At 38.8% G+C, this 27,602-nt stretch overlaps 1 protein-coding gene and 1 non-coding gene across 2 annotated transcripts in view; one reads left to right on the top strand and one right to left on the bottom strand.

The window, feature by feature from the left end:
- Positions 1-27,602, top strand: part of LOC126652258 (serine/arginine-rich splicing factor 11-like) — a 45,234-nt gene that overhangs the window by 6,871 nt on the left and 10,761 nt on the right. The window contains exons 2-7 of the mRNA XM_050338936.1: positions 3,670-3,803; positions 11,150-11,265; positions 14,421-14,585; positions 15,538-15,716; positions 16,298-16,428; positions 20,649-20,763. Of these exons, the coding sequence (XP_050194893.1) occupies positions 3,670-3,803; positions 11,150-11,265; positions 14,421-14,585; positions 15,538-15,716; positions 16,298-16,428; positions 20,649-20,763 (840 nt within the window). The remainder of the gene's footprint in view (positions 1-3,669; positions 3,804-11,149; positions 11,266-14,420; positions 14,586-15,537; positions 15,717-16,297; positions 16,429-20,648; positions 20,764-27,602) is intronic.
- On the bottom strand, positions 2,704-2,776 carry TRNAD-AUC (transfer RNA aspartic acid (anticodon AUC)). The gene has a single exon. It is a non-coding gene; the product is annotated as a tRNA-Asp (tRNA).

Genomic DNA, 27,602 nt, shown 5'->3' with positions numbered 1-27,602 from the left:
TGATGGTTTTGGTCTAGGCCTTCCTGATAACCAGTTTGTAACCAAGGAAGTAGCCAAGTACCCAGTATTCCATACGATTTTTACATAAACCAGAGTATAAATAAGTTGGAGATTAGAGACCTCACTCTCTTCTCTTCCAGCGAGGGTCGGGAACTGTAGTTCCTTGCGTTGGTCTCGCTTATCTAAAGCTGAGGCCTGCAGCGACCGCTGGCCTGCCACATGGGGGGTTCGGAGAGTGCTGGCTGTGTCTGCCAATCCTGCTTATCTAAGGAAAGTGGTGAGATCTGTTTTGGTAGTTACTAGTATAATTCTTGAGTTTGATCAAGTATACCTGTTCGGTGTCCCTTTTGTTCCCTTTCGTCCCTTTTTTCCCCTTTCCCTATCCCTTCGGGGGTGGATCCCCTTTTACTGTGTATATAGCATCTTAACTGTATATAACTGTAATTTACGTAAATATATATATATATTTTTATATAAGTAGCTTGACTTTGGGTTCTTTAATTTTTTATAGTTTTTTTTTTCTTTGCCCCAAGAGGAGAAGGGAGGGGGGAAGGGGGCTGCTGTTGTGACTTTCGGGCATTTGGCAGGGAGCCAGGTCCAAACTATCACACCCTTTGAGGGATGTTTTGTAGCCTTTTATTTGACTTTTCACTGTAGCTTTCTGAATAGGTCATTCTTATGTTTTTGTTTTGTTGTTGTTCTATTGAGAGATGGATGTTAGTCTCCCTACAAAGGAAAACAAAAATTATAGAAACATCCGAATACTATTCAGATCTTTATTTCCTTTTTGAGTTTTCTTGCTTTCTTAAAGAAACTGTATTATAGTAACCTTAAATCATAGATGTAGGACCTGCTTTTTTGCATCGGTGCTTTGTAACCCTAGGAAGAAGACTGACTCTACCTCAATTCAGCCTTGAAAAGGATTGGCAGAAAAAAATTGAACAAAAGGAATTAAAACAGAATAGGACTTTTCTAAGAAAGGTTTCTTAAAAGGCCTATTGGGGAAGTTTAGGAGGCCCACTTAGTAAAATAAGAGGACTCAGAAACTTTTTAGAATTTTAGACCTTTTGGATTTTAATCATCTTCCTCAATGTAGATGCAGCACTGATGTGTTTATTAATTCCATACAACAACTTTGAGAGTACCTGCTTGGAATTTGAGAGACTGCAAGATGGATTGAGCTAAACTTGAACTCCTTCTGGTACTTCCAGAAATTTGACAAGTCTTATAATTGAGAGAGGGTAAGGATTAAACAGTTCATGCAGTGTATTTTCCATGATTTGCTACTTTGCTGGAAGATAGATATATTTTTTCAAATGGAACTTACTGATGTTCCAGCAATATCCTTTTGTATTCTGTCTTTGAAGGCTTCACCTGTATTTACTTCATATGAAGAAATAAACTAATTGTGTAAAGAGTATAAATTTTGACTAGGGAATACATTTTTTTAAAGCAAATTTTGTTTTTGATCAAGATTATAAAGTTTGCATATTGTGCTTTCTGATGTATCTGTTGGTGTACTTTCTAAGGGAAAAGCAAATTACCCAACATACATACTTTTAATTTCCTTCTTTATTCTAGTCTAATATTGAATTCCTCCTACCTCTTCCAGTGTTATCCTGTACCACACTATGCCAAAGTAAGGCAGATGATAAAAAGGATTTTTCTTACATTAGTGAACGAAGACCTAACAATTAAAAGAACTCTCAAGAACTGTTTTTATCTTAATATGATTTAACAAAATTTCTTTTGTGAAGGCCTAAGAAAGAGTATCAGTTAATATGGGCTAATATCCAAAAGACCCACTAAAAAATGCCTGGGCTTATTATCATAGAATACCCTGAGTTGGAAGGGACCCACAATGATCATCAAAGTCCAACTCCCGGCCCTACACAGGACACCCCAAGAATCATACCGTGTGCCTGAGAGCATTGTCCAAATGCTTCTTGAACTCAGACAGGCTTGGTGCTGTGACCACTTCCCTGGGGAGCCTGATCAATTGCCCGACCACCCTCTGGGTGAAGAACGTTTTTCTAATACCCAAACTAAACCTCCCCAGACACAGCTTCATGCTGTTCCCTCAGGTCCTGTCACTGGTCACCACAGAGAAGAGATCAGTGTCTGCCCCTCCTCTTCCCCTTGTGAGGAACTTGTAGACTGCAATGAGGTCTCCCCTCAGTCTCCTTCAGGCTGAACAGGCCAAGTGACCTCAGTCGCTCCTCATACGGCTTCCCCTCAAGGCCCTTCACCATCTTTGTAGCCCTCCATTGGACACTTTGACTTTCTTAAACAAGGTTTATTTGGAGGATAAAAGATAAACTATAAATTATTTACAAATATGTTGTGTAAAGGTGGTATTTACAATAGTAATTTTGTTTAGCAAGATTCGTAAGGAAACTCAGCCTTGGTAATTTGGGATTTTGGCTTCTGTAAGTTTCCATTAAAAAGGAGAAGGGGTTATACATAATAATAATAGTAATAATAATGGCCAGTCTTCGCGAGCAAAGATCCGGGGAAGGTCTTTACACCTTCCAGCCTGCGCATTGGATTTTTTAGGTGAGACACAGTGTGCGCGGAACTGAGCCCACCCTTTAATCCTAAGGTTCATCTGCCGGGGCCAAGCGAGCTTGGACGGTGGCAGCAAGGTCCTTAGGATGTAGATGGGTTGCCTTTAAGGCTAACGAGCTCCACCTGCCCGGGAGTGGCCCTGACCGGGAATCGAACCCGGGCCTCGGCGGTGATAGCGCCGCGCCCTTACCACTAGACCACCAGGGGCTCCAGGGGCTATACTATGCATTTTTAAGTGACAAGGTGTTACCACCCACCCCAGAAAGGGGGTGGAACCCAGGTTCTTATTAATAAATCCCTTGGGGTGGATTAGAGTGAAATGACACTGAATAATTGGTGTTTGAAAACATATATGTAGGGTTTATTTTAGAACAATTTTGTTTCAAAGGTAAACAGGTATGTTGCCATTTTGGGTGTTATCATCTATATCTATCATCTATAGCAATATGGTATAAAGAAAACCTTTAGGGAAAATGCATAAGGGAGAGAAAGGAAAAGACAGGATAAGGGTAAGGGAGAGTAAGGGAAAGATGAGAGAGGAAAAATGTATATAGTCAACATCCACAGGGTCCAGTGATGAAACTTGGTATTTGCAGCTTCCATGTCTGTCAGTTGAAGTGGTGGTCTTGTTCCATTGGGGATGAAGGAGGGAAGCCTACACACTCAAAGAAGTTATGAGTGATTATATCCATCGATAGTGTCACGGGCCATGCTGTGAGCCTCCAATGTCTCCTGGGCCTGCGCAGAGTTCCTGTGAGGGGCATGGTAAAAGGGTTTTTCCCACCTTTCAGGATTGGCAGGGGCATGGGCTTTGATGGGCCAATAGCCGCCTCTTCCCAGCCTGCAAAAGTCCCCTGGCAATCCTAGAATGCGTAAATCATTAACCATTTCAGTCTCTGACACAGGGTAATTTAGTAAATTTGTAAATTTCTAAAAAATTAGTAAATTTTTAAGTAGGCAAATTATTAAATTTCTGTACTTGTTTTTTGTGTAACTTTTCCAGGAAATCTAAAATTTTTTCAATTAAGAAATAATAGTTGAAAATATATGTATATATTTATTCAATATGGCTAATTGTTTTTTTTTCCTTTTATCTTGCAGCAATGCACCTCTTACTTTTTCCTCCAAAGTATGTTATATTAAGTTTCGTGAAGCATCAAGTGTTGGTGTGGCCCAGCATCTAACAAACACAGTTTTTATTGACAGAGCTTTGATAGTTGTACCCTGTGCAGAAGGTTGGTATTTTAGAAGTTCTTCTGTAATGTTGGTCTTTGTCCTGTCTGCTAATTGTTTTAAGCTTTTTATGTAAGGAGGCAGTGCTCTGTTGTTATTTTATTTTATTTCTGTAAAAAAAAGCCTTGAAACAAAATTGAAAATTGAACAAAGAAACACAATTGTATAGATTAAATTGAAATCCAGCATTAGAAAAAAAAGAGTTGATTTAAATTAGGATAATTCAATTTTCCACAGTTATTACATAGTTTTTGGAAAAAGAAGGTAAAATAATACCCTTCAATATGGTTTGTGTTGGCGAGCTTATTCCCACACAAAGTTCTATCTGAAGTCAATGGAGCACTGAAAAGATAAAACAGTTTCCTGGCACTGTGATAACACTGCAGTTTGGATCTTAATGTGTCGCCCTTGGTATGGTGTTTTGGGTTTTGTTTTTGTTTTTGTTTTTTTTTTAAATACTAATTATTTTTCAATTTTTTAAGACCAAATCCCAATTTTTTTTGTAGATATGTGATATATGCATTTGACCATTTTTTATTTATTTAATCTTAAATATTTTGCATTTGTGGTGATAATTGCTGTTTGCATATAAATATTTACTTGCTAATTTAATAAAAAAATATTTCAATTTTCCTTTCTTGTTCCTGTGGAAAATATTACTTTGTGTGCAATAAAAAAGGCTTTCTTATGCATACTGGTACTCTGATTTTAGATATCTTTAAAAATGCAGTCAACTGTACAGAATGGTTCTAGTGTAAAATATTTTTATAACTCTTAATAAAATAAAATACTTGGTGAATGCTAAATTTACAAGTGTTCCTTTAACTAGCTTTGCGGTCCTGCGTTTACATATGTTGAATACAAGGTATTTCTTGTTGTTAGTATACTATCCCACATTTGAATACAGTTCTATGAAGCATGGCTCTACTTACTGTAGGCAGGTCTCTGGAGTTAGGCAGAGCCCCATTGACTTCATTGTGATCATTGTGGGAATTAAGCATCTGCCCATTTGGATCTGGATTTTTTTACCTCTTTGAAGTGGAGGCATTCCAGCTGGTGGAGTGAAGGTAACTTCACGTGGTAGCTGTTTTAAAACAAACAACAATATTTAGAATGATTGTTCCATAAACTGCAGCAAGTCCAGAAATACCTCCTATTAACAGGACTTTTATAAGTGCAAGAGTCAAGTTTTGGTTCAAAAAATACTGTTGACTCCTTGGAGTTTAACAGTGGTCCCAGAGTGCCATTTTTTGTCATGTTTGCCACATCATGATCTGGATAGTATGAGATTAGTGCTGTTGTAATGATAGTCTGGGGTGTTCCTAGCAAACTCTGACAAGTCTCCAAAATTTCATAGACTTTAGGATGACCTACAATATACTGTCTATTCTTGTAGCCTTGTTACCATGGGCATATTAACAAGTCTTTTTGAAACCTAGAGTTCTAGTTGCTTTTATGCTTTGTTTTGGAGGGGGTTTGGTTTTATTTTGGGACTTGTTCTTAAGGATATTGCTGTATCCACTTGAAGCTTTGTAGAGGCTTTGGGTAGGCAAAATGTATCAGGACAGAGTCCTGGTAACAGGCAGGTAAAGCTACATTTTCCTGTGTCTCTGTGTCTCTTGATGGTAGACAATGAGTGGAAGGAGGATAAAATCTAAGTTCTGAGAAATCTTGTTCCAGACCTGTTTGTAGCTGACTTATTAGGCATTTCTCAGAAAATGTATTACATAAAAATTGTCACTGTTCTAGACCATTCTGGACCCCACAGAGATTTATACATAATTACGTGAACAAGTGATTGGGTTGTGAGGTCAAATTTTTTTTCAAGTCAGAATGCAGTCTCCATGTAACTTTCTAACAGAATCACTACTTTTAATTTGTAAAGATATGAATTCATATAGGTTTAACTTTCTGAAAACTTTATTCTCTGGGATAAGCATGGCTTTCAAGACCATAGTGCAACATTTTTTATTCACTATGTGTAGTTGTTAACGGAGTCAGTAGAGTGTATCATGGGCTTTAAAAGTAACAATGGCTATATATTCTACTGGAAGATTAAATTATATCCGTGGCCGACAGTGCCAGCACCTTTCATGTGCTGAATCAAACATATAGGAGGGGAAAAATGCAACTATGAAAACTTGGTTTTAAAAACCAATAAAATCTGAAATTTGGAGTGTATTTAAACAGTGTTAAATTCAAAGTATGAGAAAGGAATCACTACACAATGAAAACAATGTTAATCTTGTGACATTTAATAAACAATTTAACAAAAATATAATTGTAAATGCATTAACATTATCATGTTGTCAAAATATAAATTTTTTTTGTGTGTATCATTAGGTTTTTCCTTAAACAGTATACTTAGAGAACACAAAGGTTGAAAGATAAACAAAGATACCACCCTAATAATTCTAAATTTTATGTCCACATTGTCTAGTAGATGGATTTTGACTATTAATTTGGTTTTGTATGTTTTCTCTGTGTGATATTTGTGCATTATTAGATGACTAGACTGGCCAAGGCAGACCTGTTACACTTGCCTGAGTTAGGCATTGTTTGCCATGCCACTAAACCTGACGCCAAGTGAAATCTTCATGGGGGAAATGAGATCGAAGTCTGACCTGCTGAAGATGGACGCCCTGTGTCTGTTTTTATTTTATTTTGCTTTCTTTCCTTTGTTTATTTTATTTTCATTTTTTCCCTTTTGTTTTGTTCTGTTAAATCTCTTGTACTTGTGAACTGGTAATTCAGTTCTGAAAAAATTATGTTTTGTAAAGGGTTCACAGTTTCATTTTGAAGTTGACCTGAAGCTGCTTGTGGATGGTATACACAGAATTTAGGATATGATTAAGTTTTATGCTGTGAATTATGGATAAATTTGGCTAACATCTAAATTCAACAGATGAGCACATTGTTTCAGACTGGAATAGGGAAAAATATATCAGTTTTAAGATGCGTTCTTTCATATGTTATGCTTTGTGAGCTTATCTTGGAAGAGGAAAGTTGAAACTTTCTGGAGAAATTAACCTTACAAAGTAAAATCTTGATTTTTCTCTGCTATTTTTCTTCTCAGCGGAGTACTTTTAGGTTGCATGATCTGTTTAAAAGAAGGCCTTCTATTTATATCTAATATGAAGAGTTTAAAATAATTATTTATGATATTGAACTTTCATGAGTACTGAATGTTATGAAATATTTGTCTGCTTCTGATGAAACCTTCCTCCAGTGAGGTCAGTGGCAGTAAGATTTCATCCTTTTGTTTTTGTAATTTTTATAAAAAACTGTTTACCACTCATAAGTACAAATGCAGCCTGAGATTTTGGTTGGAATGTGTTGTGAGGCACATTGTCATTCAACACTGTTATTCATGGGAAGATTGAAAAGTTGTGTGTGTGTGTATGTATGTGTGTACTGCACTTTTACACGCTCATTATTTCAGTGGTCATTATTTCAAGAAGAGTTTAAAAAAAAGTATCATCTCACAATCTCAGAAGGCCTGGCAGTCCATGCTGGAGTGGTTGCGAAGGTTCTCATCCCTAAATGATGTTTGTTTTTGTGAAATGGAAACCCTGAAACAAAAGTGCTGGACCAGGTGGTGTGTCTGGTCTTCAGGTGTTGCTCTTCCCAGCCAGCTGCATTGGGACCAATTGGTTTCACTCTTGTAATGCGCCAGGCTGTGAAATGCAGCTGGGAAGAGCTTCGTGATCTCTGTTGGATTTAGCTGTGCCAGTTGAGGTAATTACCAGTAATCTCTTTAATCTCTGCTGCTAAATCCAATAAGAATCATGAATTGAATCACACATTTTATTTGTAAGTGTGCATTTTTCATTGATTTAAAATAATAGAAAAATAACGATTCCTTTTCTTTCAAGTAGATGTGAGAAGAAAGTATTTTAAAAAGAAACATACTTTGGTATTTTCAAAGCAGTTTTGAGGGGAAGGGAGGATTAACCATGTAGTTTCAGTATAAAGAGTAAGAAATTAATTTCTGAGCACATGGAGAATGATAAAAATACTGTGATTAGTACCTGCTTAACACAGGTAGTTCTGTTCAGCATTTAGCAAAATGGATTCTAGTATGAATTAGGTTGACTAGGACTCTTAAACACTTAGGAAATTTGTATATTTCTGAAGAAGCCTAAGGTATCTCTAGTTAATACAGAGCTAATCTACATTTGCTTCCAGATTCCATTGCATAAGTGAAGAATAAATAAATAAATAAATAAATAATGAACATAGAATCTGTAATTTACTAAACACTCATAAGCTTCAAAGAAATATTCCTAAGGATGTGGTATAGATGTGGCATATTTATTTTGTCTGTTTCCCTTATTAGAAAATAAATATCTTTGCCTCATTTCCATTCAGCTTTTAAATACCATGAGTTTAAAAACCAAAACAGTTATGCTTAAACTAATGTGTCCTAATTTGTTATGTCATTACCCTCATATTTTTTTGTATTTTGTGGGCTTGTATCCCTTTTATAAATAAATAAATGGAGATAACACTCCAAAACTTAAAGGCTATAACTCGTGAGGTTATTTGGCCTTACATATTAATTTGTTTTTCAAAACTGTCTAAAGAACAGGGAAGTAAATTTGCAAGATATTTCAGGTTTTCTTTTTTTTTTCCCACAACAGTTTAGTTTCTATAGAATTGTTAAAAAGTATGACCTGATCTTAAAACCTTAAAATCTAGAAGGGGGATCTTTTGAAAAGACAGCATCTCTGAAAATTCAGGCCAATTTTCAGAGCTTTGTCTGTAGAAATAGACTTTTCTTCATTTTTGAATAAAATAAATAAACAGATCTTTGTGTCATGGAACTGACCAAATAGATTTTGTATTTAAAATTAAACATTACATTCTTGAGGGACCAAAGTATTCTGGAAATAATGCTGCTAACTTCATAATTTATATATGTATGTTATTGCTTTTCTGAACTATAATAGTTTATTTAACTGAAATTGTTCAATTGATTCCTTCAGAAATGTTTGAGCAAATGAATAACTCAAATTATTTCAGTAAGATGAGCCATATACTTAGAGTTGTATTTAAGTACCTTTCTGAACTTGACTCCCTGTCTGTTTAGTTATATGCATAACTCAGTTCCTATTTAAAAGGTCTAAATGTCTTAAGCATCTCTTAGGTTTATCTGGTTAAGTGTGTATTGAATTGGCTGTTTGTAAGTGCATACTTGAATTAGGCATATGTACACTATTGATCAAGGATCTAAATTAGGATGCAGATGTACTACTTTAGGTGCCATTTCTGCCATTGAATTTATTTGAGCCATGTCTTGATCCTGTAGAAACCTATATGAGTATCCAGTTAATTGCAAGATACTGGCTCAGCAATCATTTGGAAATACTTCAGTATTTTGTTTTTCAGAAGAACTGGTATATAATTGTATGCCTAATTTGCACGTACAGTTGTTGGAACTGTATATTTGGAAGCCTGTTAGTTAGCTTCATAGTAGACAGGATACGAGGCAAGGTACCTGATTCTCATGAGCAGTCTGGCAAATCAGATACACCTCTCATTGCATGTCTGACTTCAAAATGAGACCTGTAAAGAGTACTCAACATTATGACAATGATTCAAATTTATGCATGTTTTTATAAAAGCCCTGGAAGACATAATTGCACAGTTAATTCTTAAATGTTAATAATTTTCCTATTTTTCTCCTTTATATAGCAAAACAAAGTGGTTTGTTACATCTTAAGGAGCAAGGTGCCTCAAAACTTGAATAAAATAAATCTAAATAGAAGGTGTGAGGAAAAAAAAGAAGAGTATTGTTATTTTATCTTTTCTATTCCATTCATGCTACATATAAATTAATTTTCATTTATATTTGTTTTGTCCTTTGGTCATCTCCAAATCTAACCTAGTCCTTGCTGCAGATCTATAGAACAGGTTTTCAACTTTTGTCTTTTTATTTTTTTTTCAAGTAGTATCATTCCCATGGGGTTTATTTTCACTCATATAGCTAAAATTGCAATGTTTGGAAAATATTATGTTTTGGTTTTTTATAACAACATTTATATTAATTTTTAAATCCTGAAGTTAGGGGTTTTATAGTTAAAACATATACAGTTTGAACCAAAGCAGTAAAAACCACTGGCACGGTATTTGTATATACCTTGACTTTTAAAACATTGTTTAAATAAAAGCATTTACCTTATTAAAGTACATGGGGTAATAACCAAAGGGCTCAGTTGGATAGCATATATACAGTTACTCCAGTAATTTTGAATAAATCATAGATACCTAGTATAATTAGAACTTCCTTTCTGTACTTTTTCAGTTCAATATTTAATGTTTGTACCAGTTTAAATCCCTTTGCATTTCAAATTTAAAACATACCTTTAATTGCATTTGTAATCAACTGTTACATCTTTTGATTTTTGAAGATTTTTTTATTATTTATTTAGCAGTCTAATTGTAACTAACTGAATGAAACCTGTATTTAGTACAGATTAGATATTACTTAAACTTTAGCATGACAGGGAAAATATAATATGGTTGACAAAGTAGGAAATACATATTATAGGAAAATATAGCTTACTTAACTGATCAGTTATGATTTTCTTCAATTTCAGTAAATTTAAAGCTAATTTATCAAAGTTTCAGATAAACTGAGGAGACCTAGAATGTAAGACAGTACAAATCTGAATTTTTCTGCCCTCCCTTTCTCCATTCCCAACTTCACTTGTAGTATGTCTTGTGTGGAGTCACAGTAATTTTTATTTTATTTTTATTTATTTTAACATCAAAAATAGGTAACACTAGAGGGTGAAAAAGCTCACTAATTTCAGTTAGCACATACTTTGTTCCTTTTTTTTTTTTTAAACTGATTTGGTTATTTGCCATTTTTGGGGATTAAACTTTAAAAAATGTTCTTCTTTTCTGTATCTGATGTTCTGTGTGCTATTAGTGATGCAGCCAACACGAACAGTTGTCATGTGTAAAACAACTTTCGATCACCGTGAAAACACCGCCCTGGGAAAGCGTCCATGTTTGATATCGTATGGTTCATGAACATTAAGTTTCCAGTACAGGTGACCCATAGCTCCAAGTGTTAAATAATTGTGTACATTATTCAGTTTTAAAAATAATCCATTAATAAGATTGCTAGTCTTTGAAGTTTTGCTCACTTTTGTTTTTCCTAGTAGAGCAGGGTAAAAGGAAAAACTTAAGTTTGTATTTGTTTCTTTGTAAGGATCTGGTACATAGATTCATTCTTATTTATTATTTTTTTTAATGCAAGGGTAATTGTAAAATCATAGAAAGACTAACATCTATGTAGTGTTCCAACTTTGCGTAATGCTTTCATTTGCTTCTTCAGGTAAAATTCCAGATGAAGCCAAAGCCCTTTCTCTATTGGCGCCTGCTCCTACTATGGCAAGCCTGATGCCTGGTGCAGGGTTGCTTCCTATACCTACACCAACCCCTTTGACTACAGTAAGTAAAATTCAGTCCCTATTTGATTTCTGGTTTTACTTTATGCTCGGTAGCCTTTCTGTGTTCAGAGAACAAGAACTATCTGATCTGTGGACATTGTCCTCTTATATGCTCAGTGAGGATTTAGCTGTGGTGCCTCTTTTGAGGGTAGATCACAAGATGTCCATGCACTACCTATCCTGGGTGTTTCTTTCAGATTCTTGTTTTGCAAAATAGTGGATAAATACTGGATTTGGTTGTGTTCATTTTAGTTGTTGTCCCTTCCCTACACCTATTAATTTGTTCCACTGGCAATGCTATCCACCTCCTAATAAACTGTTAAAACATCATAGTTAAATTGACAGAATTCTTCATAATATTAAAATGCTGCAATAGGATGCTTTCCTTGATATCTCTATGATGTGTTTTTTTACTGTTAGCCTATGTTTTCAGTACAAAAAACATAGGAGCTAGCTGCTGCTGCTTCTGCTCAATTCTCTTTTGTCTCTGTAAGCCTTTCTTGACATCAGCAAGCTGCTGTGCCCTAATCCGTGAGAATTCTGGAAATAGTAAATCCTACGTCAAAAAATTGGGCTTAATGTCACTAACCCCATGTTATTTGAAGATGAAAGTCCTCAGTCTTCCAAACATATTGCAGTATTGATGTTACTGGTACCATCCTGGATTTTTGACTCAAGTTAAGGGTGTCCTGCAGATTCTCAAACCTATCTGTACTTCAATGATTCCTCATCTGTCTCCATGACCAGAAACATTACTCCCACTCTCATATTCTTAGCTGATACTGATCAGCATCCTAAAAGAAATTAATATATTAGTGTCTTCCTTATTTCCTTCCTTCCATAAAAACATTGCTTTAATCAAGTTTGATTTCTTCTGCATTATTTTAAAAACCTGCACAAACATCAGTATCCCTTTTGACGCTTGTGCTCCAAGAGCTGATTTAAAGTGTGCAATTTTTATAATGAAACAGTGTACCCAAAATCACCAGTTAGAGGTTTAGACTAATTCTGTTTATGGTTCATAACCATCATTGTATGAGAGACATTGGATGACTTTAAAAATAATTTTTAGTTTATAAGAATGTTGGCCTTTTTTTGTCTTAAAATATATGATACTACTTTCATTGAGATGTGAAGTAATAGTTCAGGCATTTCATTGAAAAAATGTGCTTACTCATGTTTCCACTGCATAATTGCTGCTAATGAACCATAAATAATCAAGGAATAATTTAGGTTAGAAAAGACCTTTAAGATCATTGAGTTCAACCGTAATCCTAACACTGCCAAGTCCAGCACTAAACCACGTCCCTAAGTGCCATATCTACACGTCTTTTAAATACCTCCATGGATGGTGACTCAACCACTTCCCTGGGCAGTCTGTTCCAATGCTTGGCAACCATTTGGTGAAGAAACTTTTCCTAATATCCAGTCTAAACCTCCACTGGTGAAACTTGAGGCCATTTCCTCTCATTTTATCACTTGTTACTTGAGAGAAGGGACTGACACCCACCTGGCTACAACCTCCTTTCAGGTAGTTGTAGAGAAAGATAAGGGCTCCCCTGAACCTCCTTTTCTCCAGGCTAAACAAACCCAGCTCCCTCAGCCACTCTTCATAAGACTTGTGCTCCAGACCCTTCACCAGCTTTATTGCTCTATGGATGTACTCCAGCATCTCAGTGTCTTGTAGTGAGGGACCCAAAACTGAACACAGTATTTGAAGTGTGGCCTCACCAGTGCCGAGTACAGGGGGACAATCACTTCCCTAGTCCTATTGGCCACACTATTTCTGATACAAACCAGGATGCCATTGGCCTTCTTGGCCACCTGGGCACATTGCTGACTCAAGTTCAGCTGTCTGTCGACCAGCACACCCAGGTTCTTTCCTGCCAGGCAGCTTTCCAGCCACTCTGTGCCCAACCTGTAATGTTGCATGGGGTTGTTCTGACACGATTATAGGACCTGGTACTTAGCCTTGTTGAATCTCATACAATTGGCCTTGGCCCATTGATCCAGCCTGTCCAGATCCCTCTGTAGAGCCTTCTTGCCCTCAAACAGATCAACACTCCCACCCATCTTGGTGTTGTCTGCAAACTTGCTGAGGGTGCTATCGATCCCCTCATCCAGGGCATTGATAAAGATATTAAACAGGACTGATGTATGTATTAGGTCTGGCTGAGCTGGAGTTCATTTCTCCATAGCAGCCCTCACAGTGCTGTGCTTTGCTTTGGTAGCTAGAAGGGTGTTGATAACAGACCAGTGTTTTGGCTACTGCTGAGCATAGCATCAGCACTGTAACATTCCTTCCTCAATCAAGGGCAAGATCCTGGGAGGGGATGCAAGTAGGCCTGCTGACCCAAACTGACCAAAGGGATATTCCATACCATATGATGTCAGCTCAGAGATAAAAGCTAAGGCAAGGAGCAGGAAGGCAGGCATTCATTGTATCCAATGGCTGCTTGTTACATGTGCTGAAGCCCTGCTTCTTGTAAGTGACCAACCATCGCTTCTGATGGGAAGTAGAGAATAAACTGTGTTATCTTTTCACTTTGCTTTTGCTTTAATAAACTGCCTTATCCCAACCCACGAGTTGTTTTCCATCTTACTCTCTCCTGTCCAACTGGGAAGGGGAGTAATAGAGTGGCTGGGTGGGCACCTGGCACCCAGCCAAGGTCAACCCACCACAGTGTAATAGTGGTGTTTAGAGACCTTTGTTTCTAAATTAACCATCTAAGGTGAATTCACTTTGTTTTTATATACATATTTAATAAATATTCTGTGAATTTTAGAATATCAAAGAGGAATTCAAGCTATATAACCCTATGTTCAATAACAAAAAGATGTTTTCAAGTAAAGAGAGTAGTTTTGTTACATAAAAAAAACTATTGCTGGAAAGGCAGTTGCTTTTTTGGGTGGAGAAAATAAAATTCAAACCAGGAACTCAGAAGACCAATTTAGTAGTCATTTTTAAGTGACTTTTTATAATAGTCCCCAGGAGAAATTTCAGTTCTTCATTCTGGGACCTTACAGTTTATAATCTTACCTATATTAATTAGATTTATTTTTACAGAAATGCACAAGGTAGGCAAGTATTTAAAAGGTGAAGTGTCTCCTTCCAGTGCTTGGTTGCAAAACACATCCTATTTTTATATTTCCCAGCTTGGCGTTTCACTTGGCACTTTGGGGGCTATACCAGCAGCAGCATTGGACCCTAACATTACAACACTGGGAGAAATACCACAGCCACCTATTATGGGGAATGTGGACCCATCCAAAATTGATGAAATTAGAAGAACAGTCTATGTTGGAAACTTGAATTCACAGGTAGCTTTTTTGGGTTTTGTTGGCAATAATAATGGAAGATGCAAAATTGGAATTTGTGAATTAAAATCTTGCATTTTAAGAGTTTTCATTAGTTGATGCCAATAGAAATTTAAACAAAAATACTCTTTTTGGTTACTAGAGATATTTCAAATTCTTCAATGTCCCTTTGCCAATCATATAAGACCAGACTGTGGAATTCATTCTAGCAGGAAACCAGAGAAATCACGCTGTAGCTGCATTCAAGAAACATACTTATGATTGTGTGTGTTGATCAAATGTCCAGCTGGGTTACATTAGCTGAACAATGCCCCAGAATTTGTGAGAGCATGTCCCCCACAACACTGTGCAGTTGTTAAAGTACAGTAAGAAGAAATGATTTGACCTAGTTGAAGTTGCAAAATCAGCATAAGTACATTAAAGTTGGTCTGACAGGAAAGTTAGGTCTGTCAGAAATATGTTTTTTTCAGCAATTGATTGAATGAATTGAAAAACAGTTTGCTTTTGACTGATGGAAATAGAACTATTTAATTTTCGGGTTTTTCGACTGCCAAAGTAGCTACTAGAGTATATAAGTACACAATGAAATAAAACAAGCTTGAAACTAGTATAAAAACAGATAAAAGTGAAGTCTTGTAATACTGTTTGGATTTTTTTCAATTGATCAGTTATTATAAGTTGTCTGAAAAGTGCAAAATCCTGTGCAAGTGCTTTTTTAACCTAGATATAGGACTTCAGGGCTCATGGTTGCACTATTTTAAATTGTAGTATATTTTTTAGATTAATGGAAATAAAAAATACCTTTCTTAAAGTGTAACATTACCGAATTCATGTCACCTGTGTAATAATGATGAGATGTCTTTCCAAAATTTGTAGCGCTTAGATCATCTGATATGTTGGATAAGTGGTTTTCATTATATATTTTACTTCAACTGAGTTCTTTGACTCTTTCTAGACTACAACAGCAGATCAACTGCTTGAATTTTTTAAGCAAGTTGGAGAAGTCAAATTTGTGCGAATGGCAGGTGATGAGACACAACCAACTCGATTTGCTTTTGTGGAATTTGCAGACCAAAATTCTGTACCTCGAGCTCTTGCCTTTAATGGAGTTATGTTTGGAGACAGGCCACTGAAGTAAGAAATTAATTATCCATATGAATATCGAATGAGAGATTTCTTAGTATCCTTATACATTTATGACTCTGATGTGAAGGAAACTGCTGTGATTAATATATTTTCAATATAAACCTATTGTTAGTAAACTGGAACACTTTTATGAACTCAAATTTCAAGATTGGGCATAACTTTTTCCAAGAAGAATATGGATGGCATTGAGTAAAATCTAATCTTGAATTAGTGAAAGCCACAACAGTGAAAGAATATGCAAAGTCCTTTGTACTAATTAAACTTTATATATGATGTGTATGTAATTAGTAGGCATTAATGTAGAAATTTGATCTGAAATAGATTTCTAGACTTCTACTAAAAATAACACAGAAATATTGTACTGCAATTATTTAAAAGTCATACTATTTGAAAACAATAAAAGAGACATTTCAGATACTTAATAAAGATGAGTGTTAGGAAAAATCTGTAGTTTTGCTGAACTTTGACTTTTCTAGTCATACATGGAAGTTGAGGTGTTTTCTTATTTGTTTTTAATTTTTCCTTTTCAAGAGTTTGGAAGTTCAAGGTTTTATTTTTTCTTAATTTAGAATAAATCACTCCAATAATGCAATAGTGAAGCCTCCTGAAATGACACCACAAGCTGCTGCCAAGGAACTGGAAGAAGTGATGAAGAGAGTAAGGGAAGCCCAGTCTTTCATATCTGCTGCTATTGAGCCAGGTAGGTATATTATGTTCATTACCTAACAGACATGTTCTGTATGTACCTTGACAGATGCTTTTAAGAGCGCTTTAAAACATGAGAAAAGGGTACTCAAAGGTGAGCAACGTGTGTGTGGGAAAACAAAAGAAAATAATGTTGGTGCTTTTAAAGTTCAAAGTACTTACAAACTTAAAAAAATGCATTATATTTTGGGTTTTTTCTCTTCTAGCACCCATTAATGCCAAAGTTTCATGATCAGAGGGAGCTAGTGTGCTGCTGAAAGCAGCAGTATTATGCTTTTTTCCGACAGGTTAATTTTGCCACTGTGCTATGCTTTTTTTCATACTGCCTCAAGACTATGTGCATCCTCATAGCAAATGGGATCAGAGAATGAATCTGTGATAAAACTTAACATATTGTAACAGACTTTTTTCATTCAGATTGGTTCCTTTATCCCTCTTAACACTGAAATGTCAGGTCAAGGAGGAAGGTGTCAGTGGTTTGAGTGGTTAGACAGACATTTAAATGCTGATTTATACTGACCTTAACTGATTGCAAACCCACAATATAAAAAATTCTCAACTTGTTAAACTTGCAGTTGAAATCCTCCTTTTTCTTTTCATCCGCAAGATTTTGTCATTCTTCTTACTAAGAAACCCAGACATTGACTTACGTAGGTGAGATAATAGAGGGTCTTGAGCTTTTATTTTTTTTTTAGCGGGGAGGGGATGGAGTATTTTCTATCTTTTTTGAGGGTTGGGAGAAAAATAGTTCTAACATTTCCTCAGTGTTAAGCAGCAGAATAATAATCTTTTAGAGTCTGAACCATAGCCTGCAGAGATTGCTGGTAAGTTTTCTGTTGGCCTTTGGATCAAACTTTTTACTCCCTGCTCTCCTTTCTTTCCTCCCCCAAAACAGAGTTTGAGGAATAGAACTTCAGTATTTTTACAGTCATTGGAATATTTAAAAGTATAAAAAGTACTAATTATTATTTACCTTTTACACTTGTTTTGAAAACTCTGCCCTCTAAATTTACTCTGCTTTTCTGAGGTTATTAAAAAAAAAAGCAGTTATATTTAATAATATACCAGAGGAGAACATGTTGTAATATTGTGCATTGTGGCAGCAACATAAATCCCATTCCTAAAAGAGCTAGCTGCTGTTTAGAGTTATCTGGTTTATGTGTACTGCTGCAGGATGGCTGCACTCAATGAGTATGTGCAATGACTTTCTTGGATGTTTCTCAAGGATATTTGCAAAGAAGGATGTGCAAAGCATAGGCCCTTTGCACTATATGTGTGTGTCTCAGTTTAATGAGACACAAGTGTTTTACTGAGGATGAGTTATGAGGAAGACTCAAACTCCTCCCTCTAAGCAATTGTAAATCTGAAATTAAGAGGCTTCAATTGAGAAAGTGTGGAAAAAGGAAAAAAAATAACAGCCCTTTATTGAAAGACATATGTGTATTGGCAGAACAACGAAAGGACACAAATAAAACAGCCAAACAATAATCCTATACCCAAAAATAATCCCCTTCAAAACAAACAAACAAACAAAAAAGTTAACAGTTCACTTTGCACCCTTTGGTGCAATTCTAACCACAGTCAGCAGGGGGCGCTGTTGGATCACTGATGGTCACCACATGGGGGGGCCCCTGGGTGTGCTGGAGAAGCTGGAGGTCTTCCCTCCCCTCACCAGGAAAGGGGAGAAAGGAGGGAAAGAAAAAAAGTTCTTGCCAACAGGAACTCACTCTGTCCTGCTGGCTGAACCGTGTGATGTAGCTTCCCCTATCCATTGATGTGCACAAGAACTGCTGCCAAAAAAAACCCATGGGAACGGAAGAGGGGAAGAAGGCAACCCCCCTCCTGAACAGTTCCTCTCTGATGAAAATCCAAACAGGTCCCGGACTGGGTAGAAAAACAGGTTGCAGGTAAAACCAGGGCCAGGAGAGGAGGAAAAAAACCAAACAACAAAAAGCAAAACCAGTCGGACTGAGAACAAAGTGACCTCAGAGCTTCTACCACCCAGACGTTGTCCCAGCTCAGACAACAATGAAGTCTCCACCGTTTCCCAGGAGAGGAGAAGAAAAAGTAAAAAGTAACTCCTCACCCCTCCCCACAGACAAGATCTTCAGGGGCAACAACTTGTGTTAGTCCATTGCCCAAGGCACAGCCAACCTGCCTATTCAACATCCCATGCACACAGTGGGCAGGGGAAAGGGAAAATTCCTGCTTAGTTTCCCAGAACAAGCAAAGTCATGACATTATCCACCCCTAACTTTTTCTTTCCCATGCCACCACACTCTATCAAATTAAAATTTGTGAACTCCATACATACCTGCATTATTCTAAACTATATACACATTCACAAATATATAAGTACAGATAAAGATACAGATACAGAGTTGTGGCCTGTTCACCTGAAGATAATATCCCCTTGAGGTATGCACCATATTTCTCCATCTTCCTGCATCACCCACCATGTGCAACCGGGTCCTTGAGCAAAAACAATCCCACAAATGGATTTGCCTTTGCTTGAGGCAGGGTTAACCCAAACTGTTTTACCTAACATACCCCTCATGTGAATCACTGGGACTTTCTCTCCATCTACAGTGTGAAGGGTCTCTGTTCACGACCAGCTCGATTGATGGAGCCTCTAGTGTTGACTAACCATGTAACCTTTGCTAGGTGCTGATCCCAGTGTTTGAAAGTCCCTCCACCCAATGCCTTCAGGGTGGTTTTCAACAGTCCATTACACCATTCAACCTTCCCTGCGGCTGCAGCATGGTATGGGATGTGATACACCCACTCAATGCCATGCTCCTTTGCCCAGGTGATAACTAAACTGTTCTTGAAATGGGTCCCATTATCTGACTCAATCCGCTCTGGGGTGCCCTGTCGCCACAGGACTTGCTTTTCAAGGCCCAATATGGTATTTCTGGCAGTGGCATGGGGCACTGGATGCGTCTCCAGCCATCCAGTGGTGGCTTCCACCATGGTGAGCACATAGCGCTTACCTTGATGGGTCTGTGACAGTGTGATATAATCAACCTTCCAAGCCTCCCGGTACCTGTATTTACTCCATGGTCCACCATACCACAGGGGCTTCAGTCTCTTAACCTGTTTAATGGCAGCGCATGTCTCACAGTCATGGATAACCTGAGAGATAACGTCCATGGTTAGATCCACCCCTCGGTCTCGTGCCCATCCGTAGGTGGCATCTCTGCCCTGATGGTCAGAGGCATCATGGGTCCATCGTGCTAAGAACAACTCTCCTTTGTGCTGCCAGTCTAGGTCCATCTGGGACACCTCAACTTGTGCAGCTCGGTCTGCCTGTTCATTGTTGCGATGCTCCTCATTGGCTCGATTTTTGGGCATGTGGGCATCTAGGTGGTGGACCCTCACAGTCAGCTTCTCTACTCAGGTAGTAATGTCTTACCATATATCAGTGGCCCAGATGGGTTTTCCCCTACATTTCCAATTGGCATTCTTCCATCTGTCCAACCACCCCCACAGGGCATGGGTCACCATCCACGAATCTGTGTAGAGGTAAAGTTTTAACCACTTCTCTTGTTCAGCAATGTCCAATGCCAACTGGACAACTTTGAGCTCTGCGAATTGGCTCGATTCACCTTCTCCTTCCGTAGCTTCTGCAACTTGTCATGTGGGACTCCATACAACTGCTTTCCCTTTACGTTTCATCCCTACAGTGCGGTAGGAACCATCAGTGACGAATGCATAGCGTATTTCTTCTTCTGGTAGTTGATTGCATGCTGGGGTTTCCTCCGCCCGTACGACCTGCTCCCCTTCTTCTTCATCTGCTAGGCTAAAATTCGCACCTTCTGGCCAGTTTGTGATGATTTCTAGGATCCCAGGGTGATTTGGATTTCCAATGTAGGTGCACTGTGTGATCAGGGCAATCCACTTACTCCATGTAGCTTCACTGACATGATGCGTAGAGGGCGTCTTCCCTTTGAACATCCAACTCAACACCGATAGTTGAGGTGCCAGGAGGAGCTGTTCTTCTGTGCCAATTACCTCTGAGGCAGCTCAAGGCACAGCCAATCTGCCTATTCAACATCCCATTCACACAGTGGGCAGGGGGAAGGGAAAATTCCTGCTTAGTTTCCCAGAACAAGCAAAACCATGACAGTGTGGTACATTCCACTTGTGCCAGATTGTTAGCTGGGATCTTTAAATGTTCTGAGCTTACATTGTAATGTTGTTTTTTTCTCTCAGAGTCTAGAAAGAGCAGTGAAAGAAAAGGTGGTCGATCTCGTTCCCATTCTCGTTCAGAATCCAGGTCTAGCTCAAAATCCCAATCTAGAAGGAAAAGATCACACTCAAAACACAGGTAGGTATATTTATTTTTTTGGACTAAGAATTCATACTGGGGGTTTTTTGAGGGGTGGTGGTTACTGAGATTTCTTACTGTTTTATGAGACAAGTGTCCCTGTAGAGAAATTAGTAACTTAAACTGACCAGATCAGAGTAACTAGGAACTTTGTCTCTGAACAGATACTCTTTCCCTCTAAATGCTTCATGTTTTCAGTATTGCTTTCAGGTAAAACACACTAGAAGGTACTTTTTGTGTCATGTAGCATAATAATTTTTATGGTTTCATGGTACATTTTGTGCCATGTAGCATAATTTTATTCTGTAACCTTTGCATTTTAAAAAGAAATAGCTATCTGTGTTTTGTGGATGGAAAATTTACTGTTAATACCCTAAACAGACAGGCTGCCTGGTTTTGCTAGTAGAAAGCTGCCCTGAACTTCTAAATATCTAGTTAACAAATGCTGTATTTTTATTTACTGTACTGTAAATATAAAGCTGTATTTTTAAAAAGCCAGAAGAAAAAGGCTTTGGAGGCAGTTTTTAATTCTTCAGAGATTGCTTGTTTTGCTAATTTGTTGTGAAACAGGCTTTTGAAATATAGGAGAAATAAAATTACTATATCATCCTTAAAGTTTACCCATTAAGAAATGGTACAATGACAGGAATGTCTTTTGATCATTTACATAATCAATCTAAAGATATTTGACTCCATTAAGTATCAAGAAAAAAACAAAAAAAACCAAAAAAGAAACTTAGTGTATTTTATAGTTTACACGTTAAAAAGGTGAGTGTTTTCAGTGTTGTGGCAACAGCACTATTGCATTCTTTCATCCATTGTTTTTTAACACAGCAACTAGAATTCTTTTACATACAGAAAAGCTGTCCAGAGGGAATACACCACATCAGTTATACTACCAAACATGATCTAAGTGTGCAGGCTTCAGTTTTCATAGAATCATAGAACGGTTTGGGTTGGAAGGGACCTTAAAGATCGTTTAGTTCTAACCCACCTGCCATGGGCAGGGACACCTTCCATTAAACCAAGTTGCTCAGAGCCCCATCCAGCCTGGCCTTGAACATTTCCAGGGATGTGGCATACATAACTTCTCTAGGCAACCTGTTCCAGTGCCTCACTACCCTCACAGTAAAGAATTTCTCCCTAATACCTAATCCGAATCTACCCTCTTTCATCTTGAAGCCATTCCCCCTTGTCCTATTACTGCATACCCTTGTAAAAAATACCTCTCCAGCCTTCTTGTAGGCCCCTTTTAGGTACTGGAAGGCTGCAATAAGGTCACCCTGGAGCCTTCTCTTCTTCAGGCTGAACAGCCCTGCCCCAACTCGCTCATCCTGTTTTCATATGAGAGGTGCTCCAGCCCTCTGTTCACCTTCATGGCCCTCCTCTGGACTTGCTCCAACACGTCTATGTCTTTCTTATGTTGAGGACCCCAGAACTTTACGCAGTACTCCAGGTGGGGTCTCACAAGAGCAGAGTGGAGGGGGAGAATCACCTCCCTCCACCTGCTGGTCACGCTTCTTTTGATGTAGCCTTTGATGCAGATTATTTTTTATATGGTTGGCTTTCTGGGCTGCAAGTACACATTGCCAAGATGTGAAGCTTCTTGTCCACCAACACCTCCAAGTCCTTTTCTACAGGGCTACTCTCAATCCATTCTCCACTCAACCTGTACTTGTGCTCTGGATTGCTCCAAGCCAGGTGCAGGACCTTGCATTTAGCCTTGTTAAGCTTCATGTGGTTTGCACAGACCCACCTCTCAAGCTGTCAAGATCCCTCTGGATGGCATCCCTTCCCTCCAGCATGTTAACTGCACCACATGGCTCGGTGATGTCATCAGACTTGCTGAGGGTGCACTCAATCCCACTGTCCATGTCACCAACAAAGATATTAAACAGTACTACTCCCAATACCAACCCCTGAGGAACACCACTCATCACTACTCTCCACCTGGACATCGAGCTGTTGACTGCAACTCTTTGAATGCAATCATCCAGCCAATTCCTTATCCACCAAGTAGTCTATCTGTCTGTTGCAGGTGGAGTGGGAGCTTCAGACAAAGTTTATTAGAGAAACCCTCCTGTTGAGTCGTGAGGTGCAGAAACAACCCCCTTGCTTTCTGAACTCCTTCTCAGAGAGGAGTCTGGGTGTGGCTGTATCCGATCTTAGCCCTAGACTTTGTCAACAGTTTAAGCCTAAGGGATTATAGAGGTGCGATTGAGCCTTTGTACAACTTGACCTACAGGATTAAGGATGGCAAACCAGATATATTTAAATAAAAATGAATGATTTATTATGACAAATGATTTATTATGATAAATGATTAGACAAAAATATCCTAATCAGAATTATTTACTACAGAGTATAGAAACTAAAACTACTAGTATAGTATAGTGTACTATATCAAAGCAATTATATTAAAGCTAACAAAAAACCCCAATTATTAGGTAGAGATTGATGTTACTCACCCATACCAATGACTAGGCAAATCTCTTTCACTCAACCTCAAGGAGTAACCTTGAGGGGTGTCCCCACCCAAGGAAGGAATCTCCACACACACTCCAACAAGGGGTATGTTAGAAGAACATGCCATTTAAAAGTGGGACTGGACTTGTATAGTATAAAGTGATTGACTGTCAGTCATGTGTCCCCAGGCCAGCTGTGTCAGCTTCACATTTTTAGATAAGGATACTTTACCATATCTGCCACACCTTTACCTCACTATCAGGATGTTTAACTTTGGGGTTGATGAGTCAGACTGGTTTTAGCATAATTCAACACCAAAAGCAGCATGACACACCCTCTCAGTCCACCACAGATAGCTTTGCAAAATAGGCAGAGCAGCCTGCTACATTATCAAATCCTACTTTCCATTTTAGAGACAGGGATGTCATGCAGGACAGTGTCAAGGGACAGTGTCAAATGCTTTGTACAAGTCCAGGTAGATGACATCAATCCCTCTTCCTTCATCCACCACTGCCATAACTCCATCAATAAAAGGCCACCAAATTTGTCAGGCACAATCTGCTCTTACTGAAGCCATGTTGTCTGTCAGCAATCACCTTATTTTCTACGTGCCCGTGTTTTGTAATAGTGTTACACAGTATATGTTGTATAATGACATCAAAACATTGGGTACCTTTTTAATGCAAGAAGAATCATTTGTTCAATTCTTTATTGCTTGTTTCCCTTCTCTGAGGACATAACTGAAAAACAGTCTTTGTTTTGTGTAACACCGCAGTAATCAGTGCTATTTTGTACTGATGTGAATCAAATTGATTTTCAGAAGATAAATTTGGACTTTTTTTCTTGCAGAAAACCTGTGCTTTAAACAATTGTTGACAGTTATATATATATTTTTATTATATATAAATATTTAAATGATTTTACCACTGTTACTGTCAGTTTTGAGAACATGCTGTCTTGTGGTTTAACCCCAGCCAGGAACTAAGTACCATGCAGTCACTCACTCACTTCCCCTTGCTCCTCCCTGGTGGGATGGGGAGGAGAATCAGAAAAAGATAAAGCTCATGGACTGAGATAAAAACAGTTCAGAAATAGAAAAAAAAGTAAAATGTAATAATAATAATAACAAAACCAAAAATAATTAAAAAATGCAATGACAAGGAAAGGGACAGAAAGGAATTGAACCCAAGAAAAACAAGTGATGCATAATAAAATTGCTCACCTGTTGACCAATGCCCAGCCTGTTCCTAAGCAGTGATTGGTGGCTCATGGCCAACTCCCCCCAGTTTATATACTGAGCATGATGTTCTATGGTATTATGGAATACCCCTTTGGCCAGTTCGGGGCAGCTGTCCTGGTTATGCTCCCCCACAGTTTATTGTACACCTCCTCACTAGCAGAGCATGACACTGAGAAGGCCTTGACTTAGCAACAACCAAAACATCAGTGGGTTATCAACATTAGTCTCATACTGAATCCAAAACACAGCACTGTACCAACTACTAAGAAGAAAATTAACTATTAACTTTGTCCCACCTGAAACCAGGACTGTATCCAGCCCTTATTCCACACCATTTATATCATGCCAGGTCCCACACTTTCTAACATACCATCACCTTTCCTGCCTTTTGAGAGATATACACACACAGATATTGTTCCCTTAGTCTGTGGACCATCTCTATAAAAGTCCATCGAGTTAATTTTGTCCATGTCCTTGGGTTCCGTCTGTCATGACAGTCTTTCAGGGCAGAAAGATGGTGTGTGGTGTTGTCGCATGTAAAAGCCAGTTCAGATTCCATCACTGCTACACTTGTCCAGTTTCATCACAGTTCATTCTTCATTAATGTGGTGATCAAAGGGGAGTCAGATTCACATCCCCAAATCTGGAGTGGTGGAGACGAGCATTGAGAGATGCGTAGTGTGGTGATGAGCATATACCCATCATGGAAGTGATAATACACAGTATTATATAGCAATTAGCATAAGACAATTTTATTGATCAGTTTTTCTCACCCAAAATCAAATCCCCTTGAGGCACACACTGGACTTCCTCATCCTCCTGCATTACCCAACAAGTGCACCCGGGTCCCTGAGCAAAAGCAATCCCATGACTAGGATTACCTTTACCTGAGGAGGGAATAGCCCAGACTATTTTCCCCAGCATGTTTTTGATGTGCACTACAGAAATGTTTTCCTGTTTTACAGTATATCAAGGTTTTGATAGGGCAGAGCCAGCTCGATTGGCAGATCCCCCAGTGTTAACTAACCAGGTGGCTTATGCTAAATATATATCCCAATGTTTGAAGGTCTCACCACCCATTGCTCTCAGTGTAGTCCTTAACAGTCCATTGTATCATTTAATTTTTTGTAGGCTGGTGCATGATTGGGAATGTGATATACCTGCTTAATGCCATGTTCTTTGGCCCAAGTGTTTATGAGATTGTTCCAGAAATGAGTCCCATTGTCTACCTCAATTATTCCTGGAGTGCAAGTCTCCATAAGAGTTGCTTTTCAAGGCCCAGGATAGTATTCTGAGCAGTGGCAAGGAGCATGAAATATGTTTCTAGCCATTAGGTGGTTTCTTCAACCATTGTAATCTCATGGTTCTTGTTTTGGTGGGTTTGGGGGAATGAGATATACTCAATCTGCCAGGCCTCCCCATATTTCAGCCATGGTCCTCCATACCAGAGAGGCTTTAACCACTTGACTTGCTTAAATACAAAGTATGTTTCACATTCATGGATAACCTGGGTGATAGTGTCCATGGTTAGGCCCACTCCTCAGTCATGAGCCTCTCTATCTGTTGCATCTTTTCCTCGATGGCCTGAGGTGTCGTGGGCCCACAAAGTTACTTCACTTTTAGCAGCCTGATTCACCTGTTGGTTGTTCTGAGTTCCTTCATTGGTCTTACTCTTGGGTACATGACCATCTACATGATGTACCTTCACAACCAGGTTCTCCACCTGGACAGCAATATCTTGCCACAATAAAGCAGCCCAGATGGGATTATCTCTGCACTGCCATTTACTCTGCTTCCATTACTGCAACCACCCCCACAGAACATTTGCCACCATCCATGAGTCAGTGTAAAGTATTGGCCATTTCTTGCATTCAGCAATGTCTAAGGCCAACTGGATGGCTTTCACCTTTGCAAAGTGACTTGATTCATCTTCTTCAGCAGTTTCTGTGACTTATCATAGGGGACTCCATGCAGCCGCTTTCCATCTCCAATGCTTTCCTATAATACGACAGGACCCATCAGTAAACAAGGCATATTGTTTGTCACTTTGTGGTAATTTATTATACAGCAGGGCCTCCTCCTCTGGTGACATTCCAAAATCTTTGCCTTCTGGCCAGTCCATGATTACTTCCAAGATTCCTGTACAACTGGAGTTTCCTGTTTGAGCTCATTGTCTGATCAGTGCAACCCACTTATTCCATGTAGCATCAGTTGCATGATATATAGAAGAGACCCTCCCTTTGAACATCCAGCCCAACATGGGTAACTGGGGTGCCAGGAGGAGTTGTGCTTCAGTACCTATCACCTCCAAATCAGCTTGAACCCTTCATAAATGTCCAGTATCTCCTTTTCAGTTGGAGTATAGCAGGCTTCAGATCCTCTGTATCCCCAATTCCAAAACCCTAGGGTTTGACCTCGAGTCTCCCCTGGTGCTTTCTGCCAGAGGCTCCAGGTAGGACCATTCTCCAGTCTTTCCTTAAACACCTCCAGGGACGGTGACTCCACCACCTCCCTTGGCAGGCCATTCCAATGTTTAATCACCCTTTCTGTGAAGAAATTCTTCCTAATATCCAATCTAAACCTCCCCTGGCACAGCTAGAGACTATGTCCTCTCGTCCTGTCACTGGTTGCCTGGGAGAAGAGGCTGACTCCCACCTGGCTACAATCTCCTTTCAGGTAGTTGTAGAGAGTGATAAGGTCACCCCTGAGCCTCCTACTATCCAGGCTAAACAACCTCAGTTGGTCCTTTTCTGCTGGGCCACTTTCCAGACACTCTGCTCCCAACCTGTAGTGCTGCATGGGGTTATTGTGACCAAAGTAAGACCTGACACTTGGTTTTGTTGAACCTCAAACCATTGGTCTCAGCCCATCTATCCAGCCTCTCCAGGTCCCTCTGCAGAGCCTTCCTAACGTCTAGCAGGTCGACACTCCCACCTGAATTGGTCAGACAGGACCTGCCTTTCCTAAACCCATGCTGGCTGGGTCTGATCCCTTTGTTATCCTGTATGTGCCATGTGATCACACTCAAGATGATCTGCTCCATAACCTTGCCAGGCACCGAGGTCAGGCTGACAGGCCTGTAGTTCCCCAGATCCTCCTTCTGGCTGTTCTTGTGGATGACCTTCACATTGGT

The sequence above is a fragment of the Myiozetetes cayanensis genome, unplaced genomic scaffold (assembly GCF_022539395.1).
Source record: "Myiozetetes cayanensis isolate MyiCay16 unplaced genomic scaffold, myiCay2020 scf73, whole genome shotgun sequence".
Lineage (NCBI taxonomy): Eukaryota > Metazoa > Chordata > Aves > Passeriformes > Tyrannidae > Myiozetetes > Myiozetetes cayanensis.
Note: the sequence above shows the minus strand (reverse complement) of the source record. Positions and strands in the feature narration are given on the sequence as shown.